This window comes from Oncorhynchus tshawytscha, linkage group LG29 (genome assembly GCF_018296145.1).
Source record: "Oncorhynchus tshawytscha isolate Ot180627B linkage group LG29, Otsh_v2.0, whole genome shotgun sequence".
NCBI classification, from domain to species: Eukaryota; Metazoa; Chordata; class Actinopteri; order Salmoniformes; family Salmonidae; genus Oncorhynchus; species Oncorhynchus tshawytscha.
This window is the reverse complement of record NC_056457.1, coordinates 14,232,812-14,255,394: the sequence shown is the minus strand read 5'-3', so window position 1 is coordinate 14,255,394 and position 22,583 is coordinate 14,232,812. Positions and strand designations below refer to the sequence as shown.

Genomic DNA, 22,583 nt, shown 5'->3' with positions numbered 1-22,583 from the left:
CCCGTCTGAAGTCCAGGCCCGTCCAGAAGAAGATTGGGAGAATGTCATATGGTCAGATGAAACCAAAATAGAACTTTTTGGTAAAAACTCAACTCGTCGTGTTTGGAGGACAAAAAATGCTGAGTTGCATCCAAAGAACACCCATACCTACTGTGAAGCATGGGGGTGGAAACATCATGCTTTGGGGCAGTTTTTCTGCAAAGGGACCAGGACGACTGATCTGTGTAAAGGAAAGAATGAATGGGGCCATGTATCGTGAGATTTTGAGTGAAAACGTCCTTCCATCAGCAAGGGCATTGAAGATGAAACGTGGCTGGGTCTTTCAGCATGACAATGATCCCAAACACGCCGCCCGGGCAACGAAGGAGTGGCTTCGTAAGAAGCATTTCAAGGTCCTGGAGTGGCCTAGCCAGTCTCCAGATGTCAACCCCATAGAAAATCTTTGGAGGGAGTTGAAAGTCTGTGTTGCCCAGCAACAGCCCCAAAACATCACTGCTCTAGAGGAGATCTGCATGGAGGAATGGGCCAAAATACCAGCAACAGTGTGTGAAAACCTTGTGAAGACTTACAGAAAACGTTTGACCTCTGTCATTGCCAACAAAGGGTATATAACAAAGTATTGAGAAACTTTTGTTATTGACCAAGTACTTATTTTCCACCATAATTTGCAAATAAATTCATAAAAAATCCTACAATGTGATTTTCTGGATTTTTTTTCTCATTTTGTCTGTCATAGTTGAAGTGTACCTATGATGAAAATTCCAGGCCTCATCTTTTTAAGTGGGAGAACTTGCACAATTGGTGGCTGACTAAATACTTTTTTGCCCCACTGTATATAATGTTTTGTTATTTGTTAACTCTTGATGTTGGACGATTAGGCCTGGCCCACCGTCGGTGTTCCAATTCACCCTATAGGTGTTCAGCGTGGTTGAGGTCAGGGCTCTGTGCAGGCCAGTCAAGTTATTCCACACCAATCTCGGCAAACCATTTCTGTTTGAACCTCACTTTATGCATGGGGGCATTGTTATGCTGAAACAGGAAAGGGCTTTCCCCACAAAGTTGGAAGCACAGAGTCTTTTAGCATGTCATTGTATGCTGTAGCGTTAAGATTTTCTTTCACTGAAACCTAGCCCGAACCATGAAAAACAGCCCCAGACCGTTATTCCTCCACCAAACTTTACAGTTGGCATAGACGAGTTTGATGTGCTACGCGCTTCAGCACTCGGCAGTCCCGTTCTGTGAACTTGTGTGGCCTACTACTTCGCAGCTGAGCCTTTGTTGCTCCGAGACGTTTCCACTTCATAATAACAGCACTTGCAGTTGACCGGAGCAGTTCTAGCAGGGCAGAAATTTGACGAACTGACTTGTTGGAAAGGTGGCATCCTATGACGGTGCCACGTTGAAAGTCACTGAGCTCTTCACTACAGGCCATTCTACTGCCACCGTTTTGTCTATGGAGAGTGTATGGCTGTTTGCTCTATTTTATACACCTGTCAGCAATCGTGTGGCTGAAATTGCCGAATCCACTCATTTGAAGGGGTGTCCACATACTCTTGTGTAGTGTACACTCATTGTGAACTGTCTTCCATACTGAGATGTGCTATCTGTCTCCACCCTGAGCATTGATGATTAATCATGCAGATAGCAGAGGGTAGGCTGTGTCCCGTAGAGAAGCCAGATTTAGACATTGTATATAGTTTAACAGTTCTATTTCACGTTGTGCTGTTCATAGGAATTATTTATTATAATTTACTGGTTTCTCACAGTTATTTATACTGGGAAAAGGGAGTGGTTCTGGGTGGTTGATCTTGGTATCCCGGTTTCTGCTATTCAACCCTAGCACAGACACACAGCCTAGCTTTCTCTTTTTACTACTGAATAGCCACTTTCCTGGGAAAGGGGAGTGCACTGGTTTTCCCACAATTAGCTCTACTCTGTCCATAACTCCCTCTAACCAGCTTCCTGTAGATATCCTCTTCAGAAAACTTGAATGAAAAAGCTTGAGTCCTCAATGTCACCCTATTCCCTATAAAGTGCACTACTTTTGACCAGAGCTCTATGGGGGTGCGCTATATATAGAGCATAGCGTGCCATTTTAATTTGGGACGTAGGCAACGTGTACAGTAGGGTTGACTATAAACACATTTATGCCGTGTCACTATTCCCCTTTGATCCCAACACAGTCTTATCTGTGTGAGGGGAAATGCTACAGTACTGAGAGCTACATCCTTACCCAAAATGAGGGATTATTGGGCACACTGAGCATCACATCTTAAAATTGTCATATGGTGTTGCAACCATCCACTGTATGCTACATATGCTACATGTCCATTGGAGACACATTCAATGTGTTTTCAATGTGAATTCTCTTCCCTTCAGGGGACCGGATTGTAAAGGTGAACAGAGAAAGTATCATTGGAAAGACGTACTCCCAAGTGATCGCTTTGATACAGAACAGGTAAGGGACTGCCTGCTTCTCTTATACATCACTCGCATGGAGTTTTACATGAAGAATGGGGGGTATTTTGAAACAATGCTAATAGGTTGCAGGAAACCTTACCAGGAAGTGCCTTATTAAAGTATTTAAGGCTATGCACATTTCAGAAACCTTGTCTCGTTTCGGTGCTATCGAGATTAGATTAAGTACAAATGAACAGCTTTTTGTTATTCTAATCATTCAAACTAAATATTTTAAATGAAACATAAACCGTTTCCTTCTCTGGAAATTCAAAGGGTGCTATGTGGTGTCACTGAAATGCAGTTTCTCCAGGCACTTTTTCAAATGTTGCTCTACCCATTTAACATTCCTTGGAAATTGGCACACAGACATTGTTGAGCAATCCATGCGCCCATGGCATATATAACTGTCAGTTCCCAATGTTACTAAACCTTTACCCTCCTACTCATGAACATACCTTAAAGCTAAGTCTAAACTATACAAAAAAAAGGTTTAGTTGTTACATGAACTATGTTGATTGTGCACACTACTGCTCCAACTCATAAGCGGAATCTCTACTACTTTTGTCCCTCTCACAGCGACACCTCGTTGGAACTATGTGTGATGCCAAAAGATGAGGACATTTTGCAGTTGGTAAGTACAATTAATTTAAGACCGTCCTCCTAACTTTGTGCTTGAGTATCTTCCTTGATTATTGTTGACTAGAGAATTGAAGTCACTTGTGAAGGTTTATGGGAATCATGAATTGATCATTGTTTGTGCCTAAAGTGGGATGGGTAGTTACTTTGTACTTTTTCTCAAAGGTAGTTGTTCCCATATCCTCGGAAATGTACATACACTTAGGTTGGAGTCATTAAAACTAGTTTTTCAACCACTCCACAAATTCATTTCTTGTTAACAAACTATAGTTTTGGCAAGACATCTCCTTTGTGTATGATACAAGTAATTTTTCCAATAATTGTTTACAGACAGATTATTTCACTTATAATTCACTGTATCACAATTCCAGTGTGTCAGAAGTTTACATACACTAAGTTGACTGTGCCATTAAACGGCTTGGAAAATTCCAGAAAATGATGTCATGGCTTTAGAAGCTTCTGATAGACTAATTGACATCATTTGAGTCAATAGGAGGTGTACCTGTGGATTTATTTCAAGGCCTACCTTCAAACTCAGTGCCTCCTTGCTTGACATCATGGGAAAATCAAAAGAAATCAGCCAAGACGCCAGGAAAATAATTGTAGACCTCCCACAAGTCTGGTTCATGCTTGGGGGCAATTTCCAAACGCCTGAAGGTACCATGTTCATCTGTACAAACAATAGTACGCAAGTATAAACACCATGAGATCATGCAGCTGTCATACCGCTCAGGAAGGAGATGCGTTCTGTCTCCTAGAGATGTACGTACTTTGGTGGGAAAAGTGCAAATCAATCCCAGAACAACAGCAAAGGACCTTGTGAAGATGCTGGAGGAAACAAGTACAAAAGTATCTATATCCACAGTAAAACGAGTCCTATATCGACATAACCTGAAAGGCCGCTCAGGAAGGAAGAAGCCAAGATTGTACTTTTTGAAGAAATGTCCTCTGGTCTGATGAAACAAAAATATAACTGTTTGGCCATAAAGACCATAGTTATGTTTGGAGGAAAAATGGGAATGCTTGCAATCCGAAGAACACCATCCCAACCGTGAAGCACGGGGGTGGCGGCAACATGTTGTGGGGGTGCTTTGCTTCAGGAAGGACTGGTACACTTCACAAAATAGATGGCATCATGAGGCAGGAAAATTATGTGGATATGTTGAAGCAACATCTCAAGACATCAGTCAGGAAGTTAAAGCTTGGTCGCCAATGGGTCTTCCAAATGGACAATGACACCAAGTATACTTCCAAAGTTGTAGCAAAATGGCTTAAGGACAACAAAGTCAAGGTATTGGCGTGGCCATCACAAAGCCCTGACCTCAATCTTAGAGAAAATTGGTGGGCAGAACTGAAAAACATTTGACCCAAGTTAAGCAATTTAAAGGCAATGCGCCAAATACTAATTGAGTGTTTGTAAACTTCTGACCTTCTGGGAATGTGTTGAAAGAAATAAAAGCTGAAATAAATAATTCTCTCTGAAATAAATCATCTGTTTGCCTCCATCACTGTGAACGTCTCTCACAGAGCTCTAGCTTGGCTTCCTGAACACGTTCGGAACTCACCTTTAATCTCGTTAATGTTTTTTTGTTTAAAATCTGAATTGTTTTTGATGAATGGCTATAAATCGATCTCTTTTAAAAACTTTACCCCTTTCCTCCCAATTTCGTGGTTTCCAATTGGTAGTTAGTCTTGTCTCGTCGCTGCAACTCCCGTACAGAATTGAGTCGAAGGTCGAGAGCCAATGCATCCACCGAAACACGACCCAACCAAGCCGCACTGCTTATTGACACAATGCCCGTTTCACCCGGAAGCCAGCCACACCAGTGTCAGAGGAAACGCTGTACACCTGGTGACCGTGTCAGCGTGCATGCGCCTGGCCCGCCACAAGAGTCACTAGATCGATATGGGACAAGGACATCCCTGCCGGCCAAACCCTCCCCTAACCCGGACGACGCTGGACCAATTGTGCACCCCCCATGGGTTTCCCGGTCGCGGCCGGCTGCCACAGTGCCTGGACTCAAACCAGGATCTCATCTCTGCGATGCAGTGCTTTAGTCCACTGCCCCACTCGAGAGGCTATAAATCGATCTCAGTATGTGCTACAGTGATATATGATGTAAGGATTGCAGGCTTGTGCTTTGTCAGTGGCTATGAAGTAGGGTTCAGGCAGGAGTTGGACAGTCGGAAGGGTGAATGAAATGGTAGGAGGGACATCCCAGCTTCAAGTGGTTTCTGATTTCACATCCTACATCACACAGGCTCTGAAAAATATACTACTGTGTCCGTGAGAACCAGGGCTATTGCTCAAGCCATTCCGATCTGCGGTGTCCACAGATCGATTTGAAAATAAGTGATAATGTCCTGTACCAGAACCCCCTAAGAGAAATGTAGCATCATATAATATTCACTCCCATAATACTGCTGTCCCCTTTGGGTTCATGGCACTCGGAGCATTTCCTCCCCATAAATAGACACCACACCATGGGCTCTCGGTGCAGGGCTTAGCATCTAGCAGACTCCCTGCCATGGACAGAGGGAAGAGGAGTCATCATTTTTGTCTGGATGTCTGTATAAGCACTTTGTAACTGCTGCTGATGATGTAAAAAGGGCTTTATAAATACATTTGATTGATTTGATCGTTCACTCAGTACTGTTGTGAACATTAAGGTTTTCCTGCACTGTCCCTCAGGTTAGCTCAAACTCCAGTCCATTTCTCATGGATTACTGACCAGCGGTGGACTGTTGACAGCAGGTGAAGAGTATTGGCTGTGGGCTTGAAAGTGTGTTTGTGTGTGTGCAGGAAAAGGGCTGAGTAGTAGTGGCCCAGATGGAAAGAACTGCGGAGTGAAAGTGAAGGATGAGCCAAGTAGCGTGGAACGAAAGAGTGATAGAAAAGAGAAAGAGGACAGAGAGCTTTAAGGACCAGAGGACGAGAGCCTCTGTGGTGCCAGTCTGCCAGGGCTCCTCGCTCCACCTAACCATATTCCTGCCCGGCTCAGTGATCTGCACAGCAAACCAACGCCACCCGTCAGGGTCCAGAGCCCAGCAGACGATAACGCTATGCCAGACCACACCACCCCACAACCACAGTCACATCCTGTTATTCACTTCCACTGGTTCTCTCATCTGGAGTAAGGAACTGAACCGACTCCAGCCCCTAGTGTGATGCTAAATTCCACGCATAGCTAGATGGCTAGGCCACAGCTTGCCAAAGCCACACAAACATCTTTTGACATTTAGGAATGTATCGGAGCACTATTGAAGCCTGAGGTTATTCTCAGTAAATAAAACAGGCAATACACAGCAATTAGTGTTAGAAATTGATTTGTGATCTGGAGGATGGTTGGTTATACCTCAGCAAGTTTGCAATTGCAATTCTAACTTATCCAAATAGTGTAATTTGTCTTTTAATACATTTTCAGATTTGTATTTTATTTACTGTGTAAATAAAGCTGGAAAAAGTCTGATTTTAAGTGTTTTCATTTCAGGCTGTAAGGCAACAAAAGATGAACATTTTGAAAGGGGGTGGTGACTTTCTTATAACCACTGTAAGAGAGGGATACCAAGGTAGAGGCAGCTAGTGAACAGCAGCAGCGGTAGACAGTTAGATTACCCCTGGTTTATGACTACTATCAGGCAGTGTTGGTGAGAGGAGGCAGTTATATGGGTGAGAGGCAGCCCTCAGGTGGCAGAGGGACAAGCAGGTGGCAGCTCAAACGTGACTGTGACTTTCCTCCTATCCGTTCCTGCTCCCGTCGTCTTTTTTTCACTGCTCTTCTCTTGCCCTCTGCCTTTCTGTGGTGCATTCACACGGCGACCGTAGCCATGACAGCTCCAGCCTCTGTTTCTCTATTGCCCATCTTTACTCCTCTTTCTCCCCTCTCCTTCTTCTCTCCTCTTGTCTGCCTCTAACCTGTCGGCTGGCAGTTTTCCAGGGATATCACTGCTCTGGTAAGAAGGGAAACTTACTAACTCCTTGTTTTTCTTTTTTGTATATCATTTCTTCCCATGTGTGAATGTGGTTTCAGTCCTTTTTTAAAGCTGGTATTCATCAGTGTAATGATTTGTCAATAAGCATAATGTTTTTGCCTTCCCTTAGCTAAAACTGTCATCTCTACCTAATTTTGTATTGTCTCCATAGAACCTTGTGCCTTTTTTGAATTGTTATACTGTATTTTTAAGTGTGTTTTAGAGCTGGGGTTCTCAAAGTGGGGTCTGCGGCCAGATGTCAAAATATAAAAACAATATTTAATTTGTATTAATGATTATTACTAACAACAGATTAAACACATTTTGGCCAATTGATCCGTGGAATAAGTTGAGGGTATAATATTATTTACCTGCAATTTATGTTCTTCAACTAAATACTTTTTGTATTCCCCCTAGTTATTTTGTTTACATAGATTCACTGTCATTTTAACTCTAGAACTGCAAAGTTCTTGCTCTGCCTCATGGGAAAAATAACAACTAAAAAGAACTAAAAAACTCTTCCACGTGACAAAATCTGTAGAATTGCAATTAGCTTAAACTGCAACGTGTTCTCTTCGATGCCAAGAGGCAGGCCCGTAAAATGTTCTTCCCAGGATCCGAGAGACTTATTTCGTCATAGAAGTCATAGTAAAACTCCTTGTGTGCTTTTTTTTTTGTCTCACTCGAGTTATGCTCTGATTATGGGGGGTCCCTGGTGAATTTTCTATTACAAAAGGGGTCTCACGAAGTTGGAGAACCCCTGTTTTTAGAGCATGCTAAATATTGACAGGAAAGGTGTTGTCGTTTCCCCATTCAAATTCCTGTCTCCTGCTCTCTGCTCACATCAGAGAGAGAAGCTTGTTAGTTAAGCATTGAGTCAGTAATAATATAAAATATGCCATTTATCAAACACTTTTATCCAAAGCAACTTAGTCATGCATGCATACATTTTAAGTATGAGTGGTCCCAGTAATCAAACCCACTATCCTGGCGTAGCAAGCGCCAAAGTGCCTTGGTCTACCAGCTGAGCTACAGATGACCAGTACATTTTTTTGACATCACTTGACTTATGCAAATCTAGAGTTGGGGGCGGGGCCAGCAGACATGCTGGAGTCACTGTATAAACGTAACCCGACACCACAGATGGAGCACTCATCGATTTAAAGTCCAGCTCTTGCTTTCCCTTCAGTGAATTCTCGCACTACAAGGATGGGGAGATACATTAAATACCTGAGTCAATACACATCTCTGAACTGAGGACTTTTAGTAGATTGAAATCCAGCTCTTACCAGGCTTTATTCTGGGCCCTGGTGTCGGGCCTGCTTTTTTTCCCTCTCACTCTCCCCTTTTTCGCTCTCTCTTGGACATATCTGTTCTTTATTCCAGCACTTTCCATTGGAAGAGGTCATCTGACCCAAACACACGCTCCCAGTGTCTCTTCAGGATTCAGACACTGCCGGGGTGGGGAAGGGCTGGTTGTCGACTTTGGCCAAGAGAGCAATACTGTGTTATCTTTTAGTCAAATGTCTTTGATGGTTTTTATAACATGTTCATACAGTCTGTGTGTTCAATTGTTTATCTGTCATTTACTGTGTACTGAAATTTATCGTCCTTACAAAATCATTTTGAGGAGTATATGGGTCATGTTTTTCTTTGTCATTCATCATACGCTTTTTTTCTGGTCATTGTGCTGTAGCGTAGCTGTTTCTTTATGGGCATAGCGGAAAACTTAAGCAGTACCCAGAGGATCACTTCAGTTTGGTGCAATGGCACACTACAAAGGTTTTATGTGAACTATTTTTGTCCTGTACAGTTGAAGAGACATAATGTCCCATGATCTCTTGCAGGCCTATTCCCAAGATGCATACCTCAAAGGGAACGAGGCATACAGCGGAAACGCCCTACACATCCCGGAGCCTCCTCCCATATGCTACCCGAGGATAGAGCCTAAAGCCCCAGGGATGGCCCAGGCCCTGGACCTATCCCCCTCCACAGAGGCCTCCCGGAGCGGCAGGCCGGCCCAGGCAGGGGCAGGGAGACAGGGTACCTCCACGGCAGGCCACACAGACATGGGCTACCGGTTGGAGATCCCTGTCCCCCCTTCTCCTCCCCCGCAGTCCCCTAAAACCCAGACGGTGGTTTGTGTGTGCAATGAGAGTGTGAGGACAGTGGTGGTGCCGCCTGACCCAGTACCGGATCGGGGGCCCCGTTGTGTGTCTCGGGCTGGCCCCAGCCATAGGACCGACGAGAACCGTTTCGGAAGTCCCCTGGGCCTCTCAACCAGGCCTAGAATCCTTGTGACCCCTGGCCCCCCTGGAAGTTCACAACTACAATATACCCCCATCCCCACCCGGCCCACAGAGTCCTCAGTCTTCTCCCCCTCTGGCTCTAGGCCTTCCCCAATCTACCCTGACAAACACCACCTCACCCCTTCCCCACAAACCACGGTGGCCGACACCTTACCCTCCCCCACCACGCCCAACCACTACATCCCCTCACCCTCCTCTCCTGCCACGTCCAACTCACCTCACCAGAACATCGACTGGCGCAACTACACCACCTACAAGGACTACATCGACGCCAAGCGGCTGCACACCTATGGCTGCCGCACCATCCAGGAGCGTCTAGACAGCCTGCGGGCGGCGGCCAACCCCAACGCCGCTTACGCACTGCAGCCTGGTCCTCCCAGTGCCAGTGCCTCCTCCCAAGGCCTGGGGGGGTCCCAGATTAGACGCAGGAGCACGTCCCACGATCGGGGATCCTACCAGGGGTCCACTGTGGCTCCACTGCGCAGTGCCTCCCAGGAGAGGCTAGGTGGGGGAGGGCCCGAGAGGACAGCCATGCCCAGGGACTGGCCCCGGAGTGCCTCCCAGGATGCCCTACCCTCCTCAGCCCTCATGGGAGTGGCCAAGCCCCGGGCACGCTCCTGCGACTACCTGGGCCGGCAGGGCGAGCCCGCGGCAATGGTATCTACAGAGAGGGGAGTGGGAGGGTACAGCAGGGCAGAGCTGGAGGATAGCCTGCTACTATACAGGGGTGAGGAGGCCAGCAGACACGGGGCAGTGCTGAAACAACTACCCCAGCCTCACAGGACCAGCCTTACAGGCATGCCCATCTCTGCCCCGATGTTCACTAAAGGTACGACAGAGCCGTTGTTCCCCTCTAGGACAGACAGCCTTGCACAGACAGCCCTCAGTAGGCCCTCGCGGTTGCCTGTTAAAAACTCCACCTCGGACCCATCGCCACTCTCCTTACCTTCTACCCGGGGCCCCAGTAACAGCAGTGCTATGGACCTGCTCAAAGACCAAAGAGCCATGGTGGTGGGTAACCACCTGGGCTACTCTTCCTCGCCCCTGCAGCAGCTACAGCTCCGGGGGCGGGCAGACAGCCTGAGAGAGGAGAGCGGGAGGGATGTGGGGCTGGGTGCCAGGTCCTCCTCCTGCTCCGGCCCCTCCAAAGTCCCTGTTCAGAGACAGCAGGCCACCTCCTCCTCTACCTCCACTTCCTCCTCCACTGTTAACAGTACTGTGACCCTCAGGTCAAAGGTCCCCGCCCTGGTGCGGACTAGCGGGAGGCCGTTGGAGGGTGTAGAAGGGCCGGACGCCACTGTGGTGGTCCTGAGAAGGGATAAGAACTCGGGACCCCAGCCCATCCGCCACCCTTCCTACATCCTGGCTGTAAACGACGCCGACTTGGAGACTCCAATAGAGGTGGAGACTCTAGCAGCTAAGAGGGGATCGGGGGGCTGGCTATCCAACGACGTCCAGCGAGACGTGACCATGAGAAGGCTGGGAGAGCAGCACAAGGCCTCGTGCGCCAGCAACCTGGACGACTCACTCGACTCCATCCCCTTCATCGGTAAGGAACACATTTCTGTTCTCACTCTCTCAACTCCTTTATTACCATAGCAACTCCTTACATAGAGAGAAAGTCCTGGGAAGGGGTGTGTGTCAAGCATCAACTTTAATTAGGTAACACATTTATAACGCACTGTAACTCTTAGTATCAGGAGTTCCTGTTGCTCTGGTTTCGGCTTGCTTGAGGAAAGCGAGGGAGAATATGTTTTGAGTGGGCGTGTGTAGACTGATTCGCTTAATGTGCCTGGTAGAGCATGTAATATCTCTTGGGTGGGGAGGTTATACAAGGGTTTTGATGTTATCAGTTTCTGCCCTCAAGTCTTAGCAGGTGGAAATTGTCATGCAGTAAAAGTCATGATGCTCAGACTAGCTGCTTTCAGAAATGTCCTCAACATCACTCAAGCAGGTCAATGTTTGTCATGAATCTTGCCCTGGAGGCAGAACTGAGCATTTTCTTCTAGATAGGCCAGCTGCAAGGTCAAAATTTGGCAATAATATTTAGAAAAAATGTATGAAAACAACAATGAGCTTTTTTGTCTTAATTTAAGGTTAGTGTAAGGCATTAGGGTTAGCAGTGTGGTTAGGGTTAAGTTAAAAATAGTATTGAATGACTTTGTGGCTGTGCCAGTTAGTGACTACTCTGCAGAACTGCTTCCATGCCAAGAGATACCAACCTGCATCTCTCAATGTCAACTTAGCTAATATGGTGAGTTGTCAGTTATCGCTCTAGTGCAACTTCTTTACGATGTAAAGAAATGGTTTCCTTGGTGCTATACAGTGAAAGAGTTTGGATAGAGTATATCACCAATGTACATATTGATAGATGTAGTTGGGCTACAATAGCTTTTGGTGGCAGGGGTTTATTGGCTGTTTGAACAGAGCTGGATTTATTGTTGAGGTATGTCATAATGCTTGGTCAGGGCAGGACATGTCTATCTGAAATGGGGAAATTGAATAACGTGCATTCCATTTTTATTTTGATATTATTAGTATTGATACATTACCATTTCATTTAGCAGATATGTTGAAATTGTCAGTCAGCTAGGTATATCCCCGTATTAAGTTCTATACCTTAACAAAACATCTAACAAAAGAAGAGTACATTCAGCGTTGCCAGAATGCTTAAATACACCAATAGCAACAAATACCCTGTCTTCATTTTAAAAAGTAGCCGTTACTCAGTTCAACACTTACCATTCAAACCAACTGTCCAACAACTGCTGTGCATTGTGTGTCTGGCAGATTAGTAGTTTTGTACTGAGAACAAACAAATGTCCCGTTCCTGCTTGTGTTTTCCTAGAGCAAATGTGTTTCAAATGCATTGCGCTGATGTTAGGAGTATCTTAAGCGTTCACAATTAGAGCTGCACTTTTCAGCTGTCAGATCGGAATGGAACTCTTAATTTATCTGTTTTTTTGGTAGACTTATTATCATGTTTTTGTTGGTGTTGTTTTTTTAAGCTAGATTTGATGTGCTCTGGGTTTACGTGCCAATAGTTTTAATAGTTTCGTTGACATGACATGTTGCTATTATAAACTGGTTACCAACGTAATTATAGCATTAAAAAGAAATGTCTTGCTATACCCGTGGTCTGATATACCATGACTTTGAGCCAATCAGCCTTCAGCTCGAACCACCCAGTTTATAATGTATAGTATTAGCTGAGCAACAATGTTTGCTCCATCACTCACAGCCGTAATGCTCTGTTTTGGGTAGTCTTACATTTCGACAGCTGTTCCATTTTAAACTTGATGGCTTGAACTGACAACGCAAGGCGTTTCAAGTACATGTGTCGAACAACGCTGTTTGTTGCTGTTTTCACAAACACATGAAATAGGGAACATCTGTCCCGATTTGGCAGCCGTATCATGGGAACGATCTGTGAGGTTATGTTGGGGAATTTCACTGTAACAATCTCTGCAGCCGAAGAAACAGGTCAGATGTTTCATGTTAATGTGCGCTATTAAATGTGAAATGTTTTGCTTAGGCACACATAGGAATGTAAGCTTTCGCATTACTCAGGTTTATGTTTTATTTTCCTTCTAATAAAATATTTGGCTGACACATGAAATATTTGGCTGATTGTACTCTGGTTTGGGTTGAACCAGTTAACAGAGAGTTATACAAGAATATTATACGGATGATACAGATGCATCTGTGAAGCACTTTGTTTTTGACAGCAGGTAGCCTGGCGGTTAAGAGCATTGGGCCAGTAACGGAAAGGTCTTTGGTTCGAATCCCCAAACCAACTAAGTGAAAAAATCTGTCTGTGCCCTTGAGCAAGGCTCTGAACCCTAAATCTGCCTCTGTCGCTCTGTATAAGAACGTCTGCTAAATGATGTAAATGTACAAATGCATTTTAATTAAATGCTTTTGGTAGTGATACATTTCTGTGTGCCCTGCTAGTATTCCTGGCACTCTCCTTATCATTGCCAGACAACTTCCATCCTGTACCTTGCGTCACCTGCTGCCTGGGACAGTTTGGCAAAGGCAGGGTTACTCACTGTACTCGGTAACGTTATGACTTGCCTGGGTGTAGCCTGCACCTTGGTTATATCTGCTTACCTGATCAGACTGACAACGGTGATGAAACGGCAGCTCACTTTCCCTTCCTGTGTGTTTGTTGATTGTGGCAGGTGTGGGGACTGGGTTATCTCTAGTGGCCATGCTGGCCCCATGAATAAGCCTGGCTGTCTCTGAATGTGTCATGTTATCTCATAACCAGACTTGTGTTTAGCTGTGTATGCCTATATTTCGCCATCATGGCATTTGTGTTTTATTGCCGTCTGTAAATTAGCCTTAAACGGAGATAGCGTAGACTGGTTCAGAATGAGTTTCACTCAGTCCTGAGCAATAATACTTGACTGTCTTTGTGCCACAGTAGACTTAATTAGAGTGATGTTAAGTATCAGACAGCCTACTTTTACCGGATTTATAATTTATCTATTTTCATTCAATGTTTTTTTGGGAGTAGAACAGGAATAGTGTCTCCCCTTGTTTAACTTTGGTTTTCCTCACTTCGTTTCCAGATGAGCCTTCCAGTCCAAGTATTGATCATGACACCAGTCACATTCCCGCTTCAGCTGTAATATCTGTTACTCCAATCGTCACCACCATACCACCCAGCCCTACCTCTCCATCTCCTCTTATTCGACGACAGCGGTCACATGACCACGGTAAGGTTACCCCCTTTTTTTAACTAACTGTGCAGGTACTTTCAGCTACTTGATCCACAAACAAGCTTGGGACACCTACAGCCTTGAGCTAGGACATTCCTATTAAAAGTTTGTTCTTTGGCTTATTTCTTGTTTGATAATCATTTGGCTTTTATTTTGAAAGATTCTCTTAGACTCACAGCGATTGAATCGGATTCTGGTACCAAAACGGAGAGGTCCAAATCCTACGATGAAGGTCTGGATAACTACAGGGAAGGGTGAGTGTAATTTGGTCTGAAACGGTGGGCCAGTGCAATGTTATGTATAGTGTACACCCCCCTTGTAACAAAATATATTGTGAAGAAAATAAAGGGAGATTTAAAAAATATATATTTATTTTTTATGTAATTGTCAATGATCTACACAAAATACTCTGTCAGTGCGAGAAGAATTCTAACATTTGGTAAAAATGAATGAAAAATAAAACCCTAATATACCATTATTAGATTAGTATTCACCCACCTGAGTCAATACATGTTAGAATCACCTTTGGCAGCGAATACAGCTGTGAGTCTTCTTGGGTAAGTCTCATAAGAGCTTTGCACACCTGTATTGTGCAATATTTGCCCGTTTTATTCTTTTCAAAATTCTTCTATTCGAGGTGCTGGGAATCATGACTAGACAGTTATATTCAATTCTTGTCGTAGAATTTCAAGCAGATTTAAGTCAAAATTGTAACTTGGCCACTCAGGAACATTCACTGTCTTGGTAAGCAACTCCAGTGTTGATTTGGCTTTGTGTTGTAGGTTATTGTCTTGCTGAAAGGGAAATTCCTCTCGCAGTGTCTGGTGTAAAACAGACTGAAGCAGGTTGTCCTCTAGGATTTTGCCTGTGCTTAGCTCCATCCAGTTTCTTTTCGTCTTGAAAACTCCCCAGTCTTTGCCTATGTCAAACATACCCATACCATGATGCAGTCACCACAATGCTTGAAAATAAGGAGGCATGTGTTGTGTTAGATTTGCCCCAAACATAAGGCTTTGCATTTAGGCCAAAAAGTGTATTTCTTTGCCGAGTCACTACAATGTTGATGATCCATCCTCAGTTTTCTCCCATCACAGCCTTTGAACTCAGTAGCTGTTTTAAAATCAACAATGGCTTCATAGTGACATCCCTAAGCAGTTTCATTCCTGTCCTGCAGCTCAGTTAAGGACAACTGCATCTTTGATGTGTCTGGGTGGTTTAATACATAATCCACAGCATAATTATTAACTTGACCATGCTTAAAGATATATTCAATCTACGATTTGTTATTGTTACCCATCTACCAATCACTGCCCTTCTTTATGAGGCTTTCGAAAAGCTGCCTGGTCTTTGTAGTGGAATCTGTGCTTGAAGTAGTACTTGACTGAGGGACCTTACAGATGTTGTATGTATGAGGGACAGAGGAATGTTGTATGTATGAGGGACAGAGGAATGTTTCATGAACTGAAATAAAATATCCCAGTGTGGCATATCAAGAAGCTGATTAAACAGCATGATCATTACACAGGTGTACCTTGTGCTGGAGACAGTAAAAGGCCACTATTAGATGTTGCAGTTTTGTCACACAACACAATGCCACAGATGTCTCAAACTTTGAGTGAGCATGCAATTGGCATGCTGACTGCAGGAATGTTTACCAGAGCTGTTGCCAGAGCATGTAATGTTAATTTCTCCACTATAAGCCGCATCTGTCGTTACAAAGAATTTGGTAGTACATCCAACTGGCCTCACAACCGTAGACCATGTGTATGGGGTTGTGTGGGCGAGCAGTTTGCTTATGTCAATGTTGTGAACAGAGTGCCCCATGGTGGCGGTGGGGTTATGGTATTGGCGGGCATAAGCCATGGACAACGAACACAATTGAATTTTATTGATGGCAATTTGAATGCACAGAGATACCGTGACAAGATCCTGAGGCCTTTGTCGTATCAATCGTCCACAGCCTCACATCATGTTTCAGCATGATAATGCATGGCCCCATATCGCAAGGATCTGTACACAATTCCTGGATGCTGAAAATGGCCTGCATACTCACCAGATATGTCACCCATTGATCCTGTTTGGGATGCTCTGGATCGACGTGTACGACAGCGTGTTCCAGTTCCCCCCCAATATCCAGAAACTTCGCACAGCCAATGAAAAGGAGTGGGACTACATTCCACAGGCCACAATCAACAGCCTGATCAACTCTATGTGAAGGAGATGTGTCGCGCTGCATGAGGCAAATGGTGGTCACACCTGAAACTGGCTGGTTTTCTGACCCACGCCCCCACCTTTTTTTTAAGGTATATGTGACCAACAGATGCATATCTGTATTTTCAGTCATGTGAAATCCATAGATTAGGGCCTAATGAATTTATTTCAATTGACTGATTTCCTTATATGAACTGTAACTCAGTAAAATCTTTCAAATATAACTTATGTGATTTGTTAAGCTGAAATGTACTTCTGAACAAATGTAGGCTTGCCTAAACAAAAGGGGTGAATAGACTACATTTTTGTTTAAAAAAGTAATTAATTTGGAGAAAGAAATTGTCATTTTCTTTTCACTTTGACGCTATGGAGTATTTTGTGTAGGTCAATGACAAAAAATAGCAATTAAATCTATTTAAATCCCACTTTGAACGCAACAAAATGTGAAGGGGGTGTATAATTTCTATAGGCACTGTACATTTTAGTCAATTTCTTTAGACTAACTTGTGATTAATCTTTCTATTTTCATATTTCTATGTTCCTTGTAGGAGGCAAATACCTGGTCTAAAGGGCCTTAGGAAGGTGAGTCCAACCTCAACACAGTAATATCAATATTAGGTTACACTTGGATAGTCCAGATTTTCCATTTGTAGATGCTCTACAGCAGGTCATACTATCAACAACTGCTTGCTAAGGATACACTTGGGTTAAGAATAAGGGTTAGGGTTGGAGCTAGGGTTAGTAGATAGTTAGTTGAAATGTTACTGATAGTACATCTGTAGATGCTCTACAGACTATCCAGATAAAGTATTACCCAATATCAACCCACATAACAACAAACTGTAATGGGGAGTATGGACAAAACCCTCTGGTCACTTTCCACAGAAATGATGTGCCTACTGGCTATCAGACTCAACTGCATCATTATAGTTTGTTTTACCTGCATATCTTGCCCAAAGTTTCACAGCCTGAAGATAAGAGTCACTCCGCTAGCATTGATGTTAGTCAGTAGCGGTTGTAAAATGGATAATGAGTGAGTCTATAAAACCAAATGAGCTCTAAAGACCCAGCCTGGATGCCAACCTCGCTATTTCTGTCTGTCTGCTCACTGGAATGGAGCATAATGTCGGATTCTGGGGCCGTATAATAAGAAGTCAGGCAAGGGTCATCCAATCAGCGAACTGTTCATTGGAGGGAGTCCACATGATCCGTCCTCATTATCCAACTTGCTGACTGGCCCCAGAGGCAGGCAGGCAGGCTGACTGGCCCCAGAGGCAGGCAGGCAGGCTGACTGGCCCCAGAGGCAGGCAGGCAGGCAGGCTGACTGGCCCCAGAGGCAGGCAGGCAGGCAGGCTGACTGGCCCCAGAGGCAGGCAGGCAGGCAGGCTGACTGGCCCCAGAGGCAGGCAGGCAGGCTGACTGGCCCCAGAGGCAGGCAGGCAGGCTGACTGGCCCCAGAGGCAGGCAGGCAGGCTGACTGGCCCCAGAGGCAGGCAGGCAGGCTGACTGGCCCCAGAGGCAGGCAGGCAGGCTGACTGGCCCCAGGCAGGCAGGCAGGCTGAGGCCCCAGGGCAGGCAGGCTGACTGGCCCCAGAGGCAGGCAGGCAGGCTGACTGGCCCCAGAGGCAGGCAGGCAGGCTGACTGGCCCCAGAGGCAGGCAGGCAGGCTGACTGGCCCCAGAGGCAGGCAGGCAGGCTGACTGGCCCCAGAGGCAGGCAGGCAGGCTGACTGGCCCCAGAGGCAGGCAGGCAGGCTGACTGGCCCCAGAGGCAGGCAGGCAGGCAGGCCCCAGAGGCAGGCAGGCAGGCTGACTGGCCCCAGAGGCAGGCAGGCAGGCTGACTGGCCCCAGGGCAGGCTGACTGGCCCCAGAGGCAGGGCAGGCAGGCTGACTGGCCCCAGAGGCAGGCAGGCAGGCTGACTGGCCCCAGAGGCAGGCAGGCAGGCTGACTGGCCCCAGAGGCAGGCAGGCAGGCTGACTGGCCCCAGGCAGGCAGGCAGGCAGGCAGGCAGGCTGACTGGCCCCAGAGGCAGGCAGGCAGGCTGACTGGCCCCAGAGGCAGGCAGGCAGGCAGGCTGACTGGCCCCAGAGGCAGGCAGGCAGGCAGGCTGACTGGCCCCAGAGGCAGGCAGGCTGGCTGGCCCCAGAGGCAGGCAGGCAGGCTGGCTGACTGGCCCCAGAGGCAGGCAGGCAGGCTGGCTGACTGGCCCCAGAGGCAGGCAGGCAGGCTGGCTGACTGGCCCCAGAGGCAGGCAGGCAGGCTGGCTGACTGGCCCCAGAGGCAGGCAGGCAGGCTGGCTGACTGGCCCCAGAGGCAGGCAGGCAGGCTGGCTGACTGGCCCCAGAGGCAGGCAGGCAGGCTGGCTGACTGGCCCCAGAGGCAGGCAGGCTGGCTGGCTGACTGGCCCCAGAGGCAGGCAGGCTGGCTGGCTGACTGGCCCCAGAGGCAGGCAGGCAGGCTGGCTGACTGGCCCCAGAGGCAGGCAGGCAGGCTGGCTGACTGGCCCCAGAGGCAGGCAGGCAGGCTGGCTGACTGGCCCCAGAGGCAGGCAGGCAGGCTGGCTGACTGGCCCCAGAGGCAGGCAGGCTGGCTGGCTGACTGGCCCCAGAGGCAGGCAGGCTGGCTGGCTGACTGGCCCCAGAGGCAGGCAGGCTGGCTGGCTGACTGGCCCCAGAGGCAGGCAGGCTGGCTGGCTGACTGGCCCCAGAGGCAGGCAGGCTGGCTGGCTGACTGGCCCCAGAGGCAGGCAGGCTGGCTGGCTGACTGGCCCCAGAGGCAGGCAGGCTGGCTGGCTGACTGGCCCCAGAGGCAGGCAGGCTGGCTGGCTGACTGGCCCCAGAGGCAGGCAGGCTGGCTGGCTGACTGGCCCCAGAGGCAGGCAGGCTGGCTGGCTGACTGGCCCCAGAGGCAGGCAGGCTGGCTGGCTGACTGGCCCCAGAGGCAGGCAGGCTGGCTGGCTGACTGGCCCCAGAGGCAGGCAGGCTGGCTGGCTGACTGGCCCCAGAGGCAGGCAGGCTGGCTGGCTGACTGGCCCCAGAGGCAGGCAGGCTGGCTGGCTGACTGGCCCCAGAGGCAGGCAGGCTGGCTGGCTGACTGGCCCCAGAGGCAGGCAGGCTGGCTGGCTGACTGGCCCCAGAGGCAGGCAGGCTGGCTGGCTGACTGGCCCCAGAGGCAGGCAGGCAGGCTGGCTGACTGGCCCCAGAGGCAGGCAGGCTGGCTGGCTGACTGGCCCCAGAGGCAGGCAGGCTGGCTGGCTGACTGGCCCCAGAGGCAGGCTGGCTGACTGGCCCCAGAGGCAGGCTGGCTGACTGGCCCCAGAGGCAGGCTGGCTGACTGGCCCCAGAGGCAGGCTGGCTGACTGGCCCCAGAGGCAGGCTGGCTGACTGGCCCCAGAGGCAGGCTGGCTGACTGGCCCCAGAGGCAGGCTGGCTGACTGGCCCCAGAGGCAGGCTGGCTGACTGGCCCCAGAGGCAGGCTGGCTGACTGGCCCCAGAGGCAGGCTGGCTGACTGGCCCCAGAGGCAGGCTGGCTGACTGGCCCCAGAGGCAGGCAGGCAGGCTGGCTGGCTGACTGGCCCCAGAGGCAGGCTGGCTGACTGGCCCCAGAGGCAGGCTGGCTGACTGGCCCCAGAGGCAGGCTGGCAGGCAGGCTGGCTGACTGGCCCCAGAGGCAGGCAGGCAGGCTGGCTGGCTGACTGGCCCCAGAGGCAGGCAGGCAGGCTGGCTGGCTGACTGGCCCCAGAGGCAGGCAGGCAGGCTGGCTGGCTGACTGGCCCCAGAGGCAGGCAGGCAGGCTGGCTGGCTGACTGGCCCCAGAGGCAGGCAGGCAGGCTGGCTGGCTGACTGGCCCCAGAGGCAGGCAGGCAGGCTGGCTGGCTGACTGGCCCCAGAGGCAGGCAGGCAGGCTGGCTGGCTGACTGGCCCCAGAGGCAGGCAGGCAGGCTGGCTGGCTGACTGGCCCCAGAGGCAGGCAGGCAGGCTGGCTGGCCCCAGAGGCAGGCAGGCAGGCTGGCTGGCTGACTGGCCCCAGAGGCAGGCAGGCAGGCTGGCTGGCTGACTGGCCCCAGAGGCAGGCAGGCAGGCTGGCTGGCTGACTGGCCCCAGAGGCAGGCAGGCAGGCTGGCTGGCTGACTGGCCCCAGAGGCAGGCAGGCAGGCTGGCTGGCTGACTGGCCCCAGAGGCAGGCTGGCTGGCTGACTGGCCCCAGAGGCAGGCTGGCTGGCTGACTGGCCCCAGAGGCAGGCTGGCTGGCTGACTGGCCCCAGAGGCAGGCTGGCTGGCTGACTGGCCCCAGAGGCAGGCTGGCTGGCTGACTGGCCCCAGAGGCAGGCTGGCTGGCTGAGGCCCCAGAGGCAGGCTGGCTGGCTGACTGGCCCCAGAGGCAGGCTGGCTGGCTGACTGGCCCCAGAGGCAGGCTGGCTGGCTGACTGGCCCCAGAGGCAGGCTGGCTGGCTGACTGGCCCCAGAGGCAGGCTGGCTGGCTGACTGGCCCCAGAGGCAGGCTGGCTGGCTGACTGGCCCCAGAGGCAGGCTGGCTGGCTGACTGGCCCCAGAGGCAGGCTGGCTGGCTGACTGGCCCCAGAGGCAGGCTGGCTGGCTGACTGGCCCCAGAGGCAGGCTGGCTGGCTGACTGGCCCCAGAGGCAGGCTGGCTGGCTGACTGGCCCCAGAGGCAGGCTGGCTGGCTGACTGGCCCCAGAGGCAGGCTGGCTGGCTGACTGGCCCCAGAGGCAGGCTGGCTGGCTGACTGGCCCCAGAGGCAGGCTGGCTGGCTGACTGGCCCCAGAGGCAGGCTGGCTGGCTGACTGGCCCCAGAGGCAGGCTGGCTGGCTGACTGGCCCCAGAGGCAGGCAGGCTGGCTGGCTGACTGGCCCCAGAGGCAGGCAGGCAGGCTGGCTGACTGGCCCCAGAGGCAGGCAGGCAGGCTGGCTGGCTGACTGGCCCCAGAGGCAGGCAGGCAGGCTGGCTGGCTGACTGGCCCCAGAGGCAGGCAGGCTGGCTGGCTGGCTGACTGGCCCCAGAGGCAGGCAGGCAGGCTGGCTGGCTGACTGGCCCCAGAGGCAGGCAGGCAGGCTGGCTGGCTGACTGGCCCCAGAGGCAGGCAGGCAGGCTGGCTGGCTGACTGGCCCCAGAGGCAGGCAGGCAGGCTGGCTGGCTGACTGGCCCCAGAGGCAGGCAGGCAGGCTGGCTGGCTGACTGGCCCCAGAGGCAGGCTGGCTGGCTGACTGGCCCCAGAGGCAGGCAGGCAGGCTGACTGGCCCCAGAGGCAGGCAGGCAGGCTGGCTGGCTGACTGGCCCCAGAGGCAGGCAGGCAGGCTGGCTGGCTGACTGGCCCCAGAGGCAGGCAGGCAGGCTGGCTGGCTGACTGGCCCCAGAGGCAGGCAGGCAGGCTGGCTGGCTGACTGGCCCCAGAGGCAGGCAGGCAGGCTGGCTGGCTGACTGGCCCCAGAGGCAGGCAGGCAGGCTGGCTGGCTGACTGGCCCCAGAGGCAGGCAGGCAGGCTGGCTGGCTGACTGGCCCCAGAGGCAGGCAGGCAGGCTGGCTGGCTGACTGGCCCCAGAGGCAGGCAGGCAGGCTGGCTGGCTGACTGGCCCCAGAGGCAGGCAGGCAGGCTGGCTGGCTGACTGGCCCCAGAGGCAGGCAGGCAGGCTGGCTGGCTGACTGGCCCCAGAGGCAGGCAGGCAGGCTGGCTGGCTGACTGGCCCCAGAGGCAGGCAGGCAGGCTGGCTGGCTGACTGGCCCCAGAGGCAGGCAGGCAGGCTGGCTGGCTGACTGGCCCCAGAGGCAGGCAGGCAGGCTGGCTGACTGGCTGGCCCCAGAGGCAGGCAGGCAGGCTGGCTGACTGGCTGGCCCCAGAGGCAGGCAGGCAGGCAGGCTGGCTGACTGGCCCCAGAGGCAGGCAGGCAGGCAGGCTGGCTGACTGGCCCCAGAGGCAGGCAGGCTGGCTGACTGGCCCCAGAGGCAGGCAGGCAAGCAGGCTGGCTGACTGGCCCCAGAGGCAGGCTGGCTGGCTGACTGGCCCCAGAGGCAGGCAGGCAGGCTGGCTGGCTGACTGGCCCCAGAGGCAGGCAGGCAGGCTGGCTGGCTGACTGGCCCCAGAGGCAGGCAGGCAGGCTGGCTGGCTGACTGGCCCCAGAGGCAGGCAGGCAGGCTGGCTGGCTGACTGGCCCCAGAGGCAGGCAGGCAGGCTGGCTGGCTGACTGGCCCCAGAGGCAGGCAGGCAGGCTGGCTGGCTGACTGGCCCCAGAGGCAGGCAGGCAGGCTGGCTG

The 22,583-nt window shown here is 50.6% G+C and overlaps 1 protein-coding gene across 6 annotated transcripts in view; it reads left to right on the top strand.

Annotated features, from left to right (window-relative positions):
- Positions 1 to 22,583, top strand: part of LOC112227581 (rho GTPase-activating protein 21-like) — a 119,738-nt gene that overhangs the window by 76,475 nt on the left and 20,680 nt on the right. For 4 of the 6 annotated variants that reach the window (XM_042308925.1, XM_042308924.1, XM_042308923.1 and 1 more), the window contains 7 exons: positions 2,380 to 2,458; positions 3,037 to 3,091; positions 7,027 to 7,050; positions 8,916 to 10,926; positions 13,955 to 14,101; positions 14,265 to 14,358; positions 16,864 to 16,897. In XM_042308925.1, coding sequence (XP_042164859.1) covers positions 2,380 to 2,458; positions 3,037 to 3,091; positions 7,027 to 7,050; positions 8,916 to 10,926; positions 13,955 to 14,101; positions 14,265 to 14,358; positions 16,864 to 16,897 — 2,444 coding nt within the window. The remainder of the gene's footprint in view (positions 1 to 2,379; positions 2,459 to 3,036; positions 3,092 to 7,026; positions 7,051 to 8,915; positions 10,927 to 13,954; positions 14,102 to 14,264; positions 14,359 to 16,863; positions 16,898 to 22,583) is intronic. The other 2 variants (XM_042308922.1, XM_042308926.1) reach the window with 1 other exon arrangement.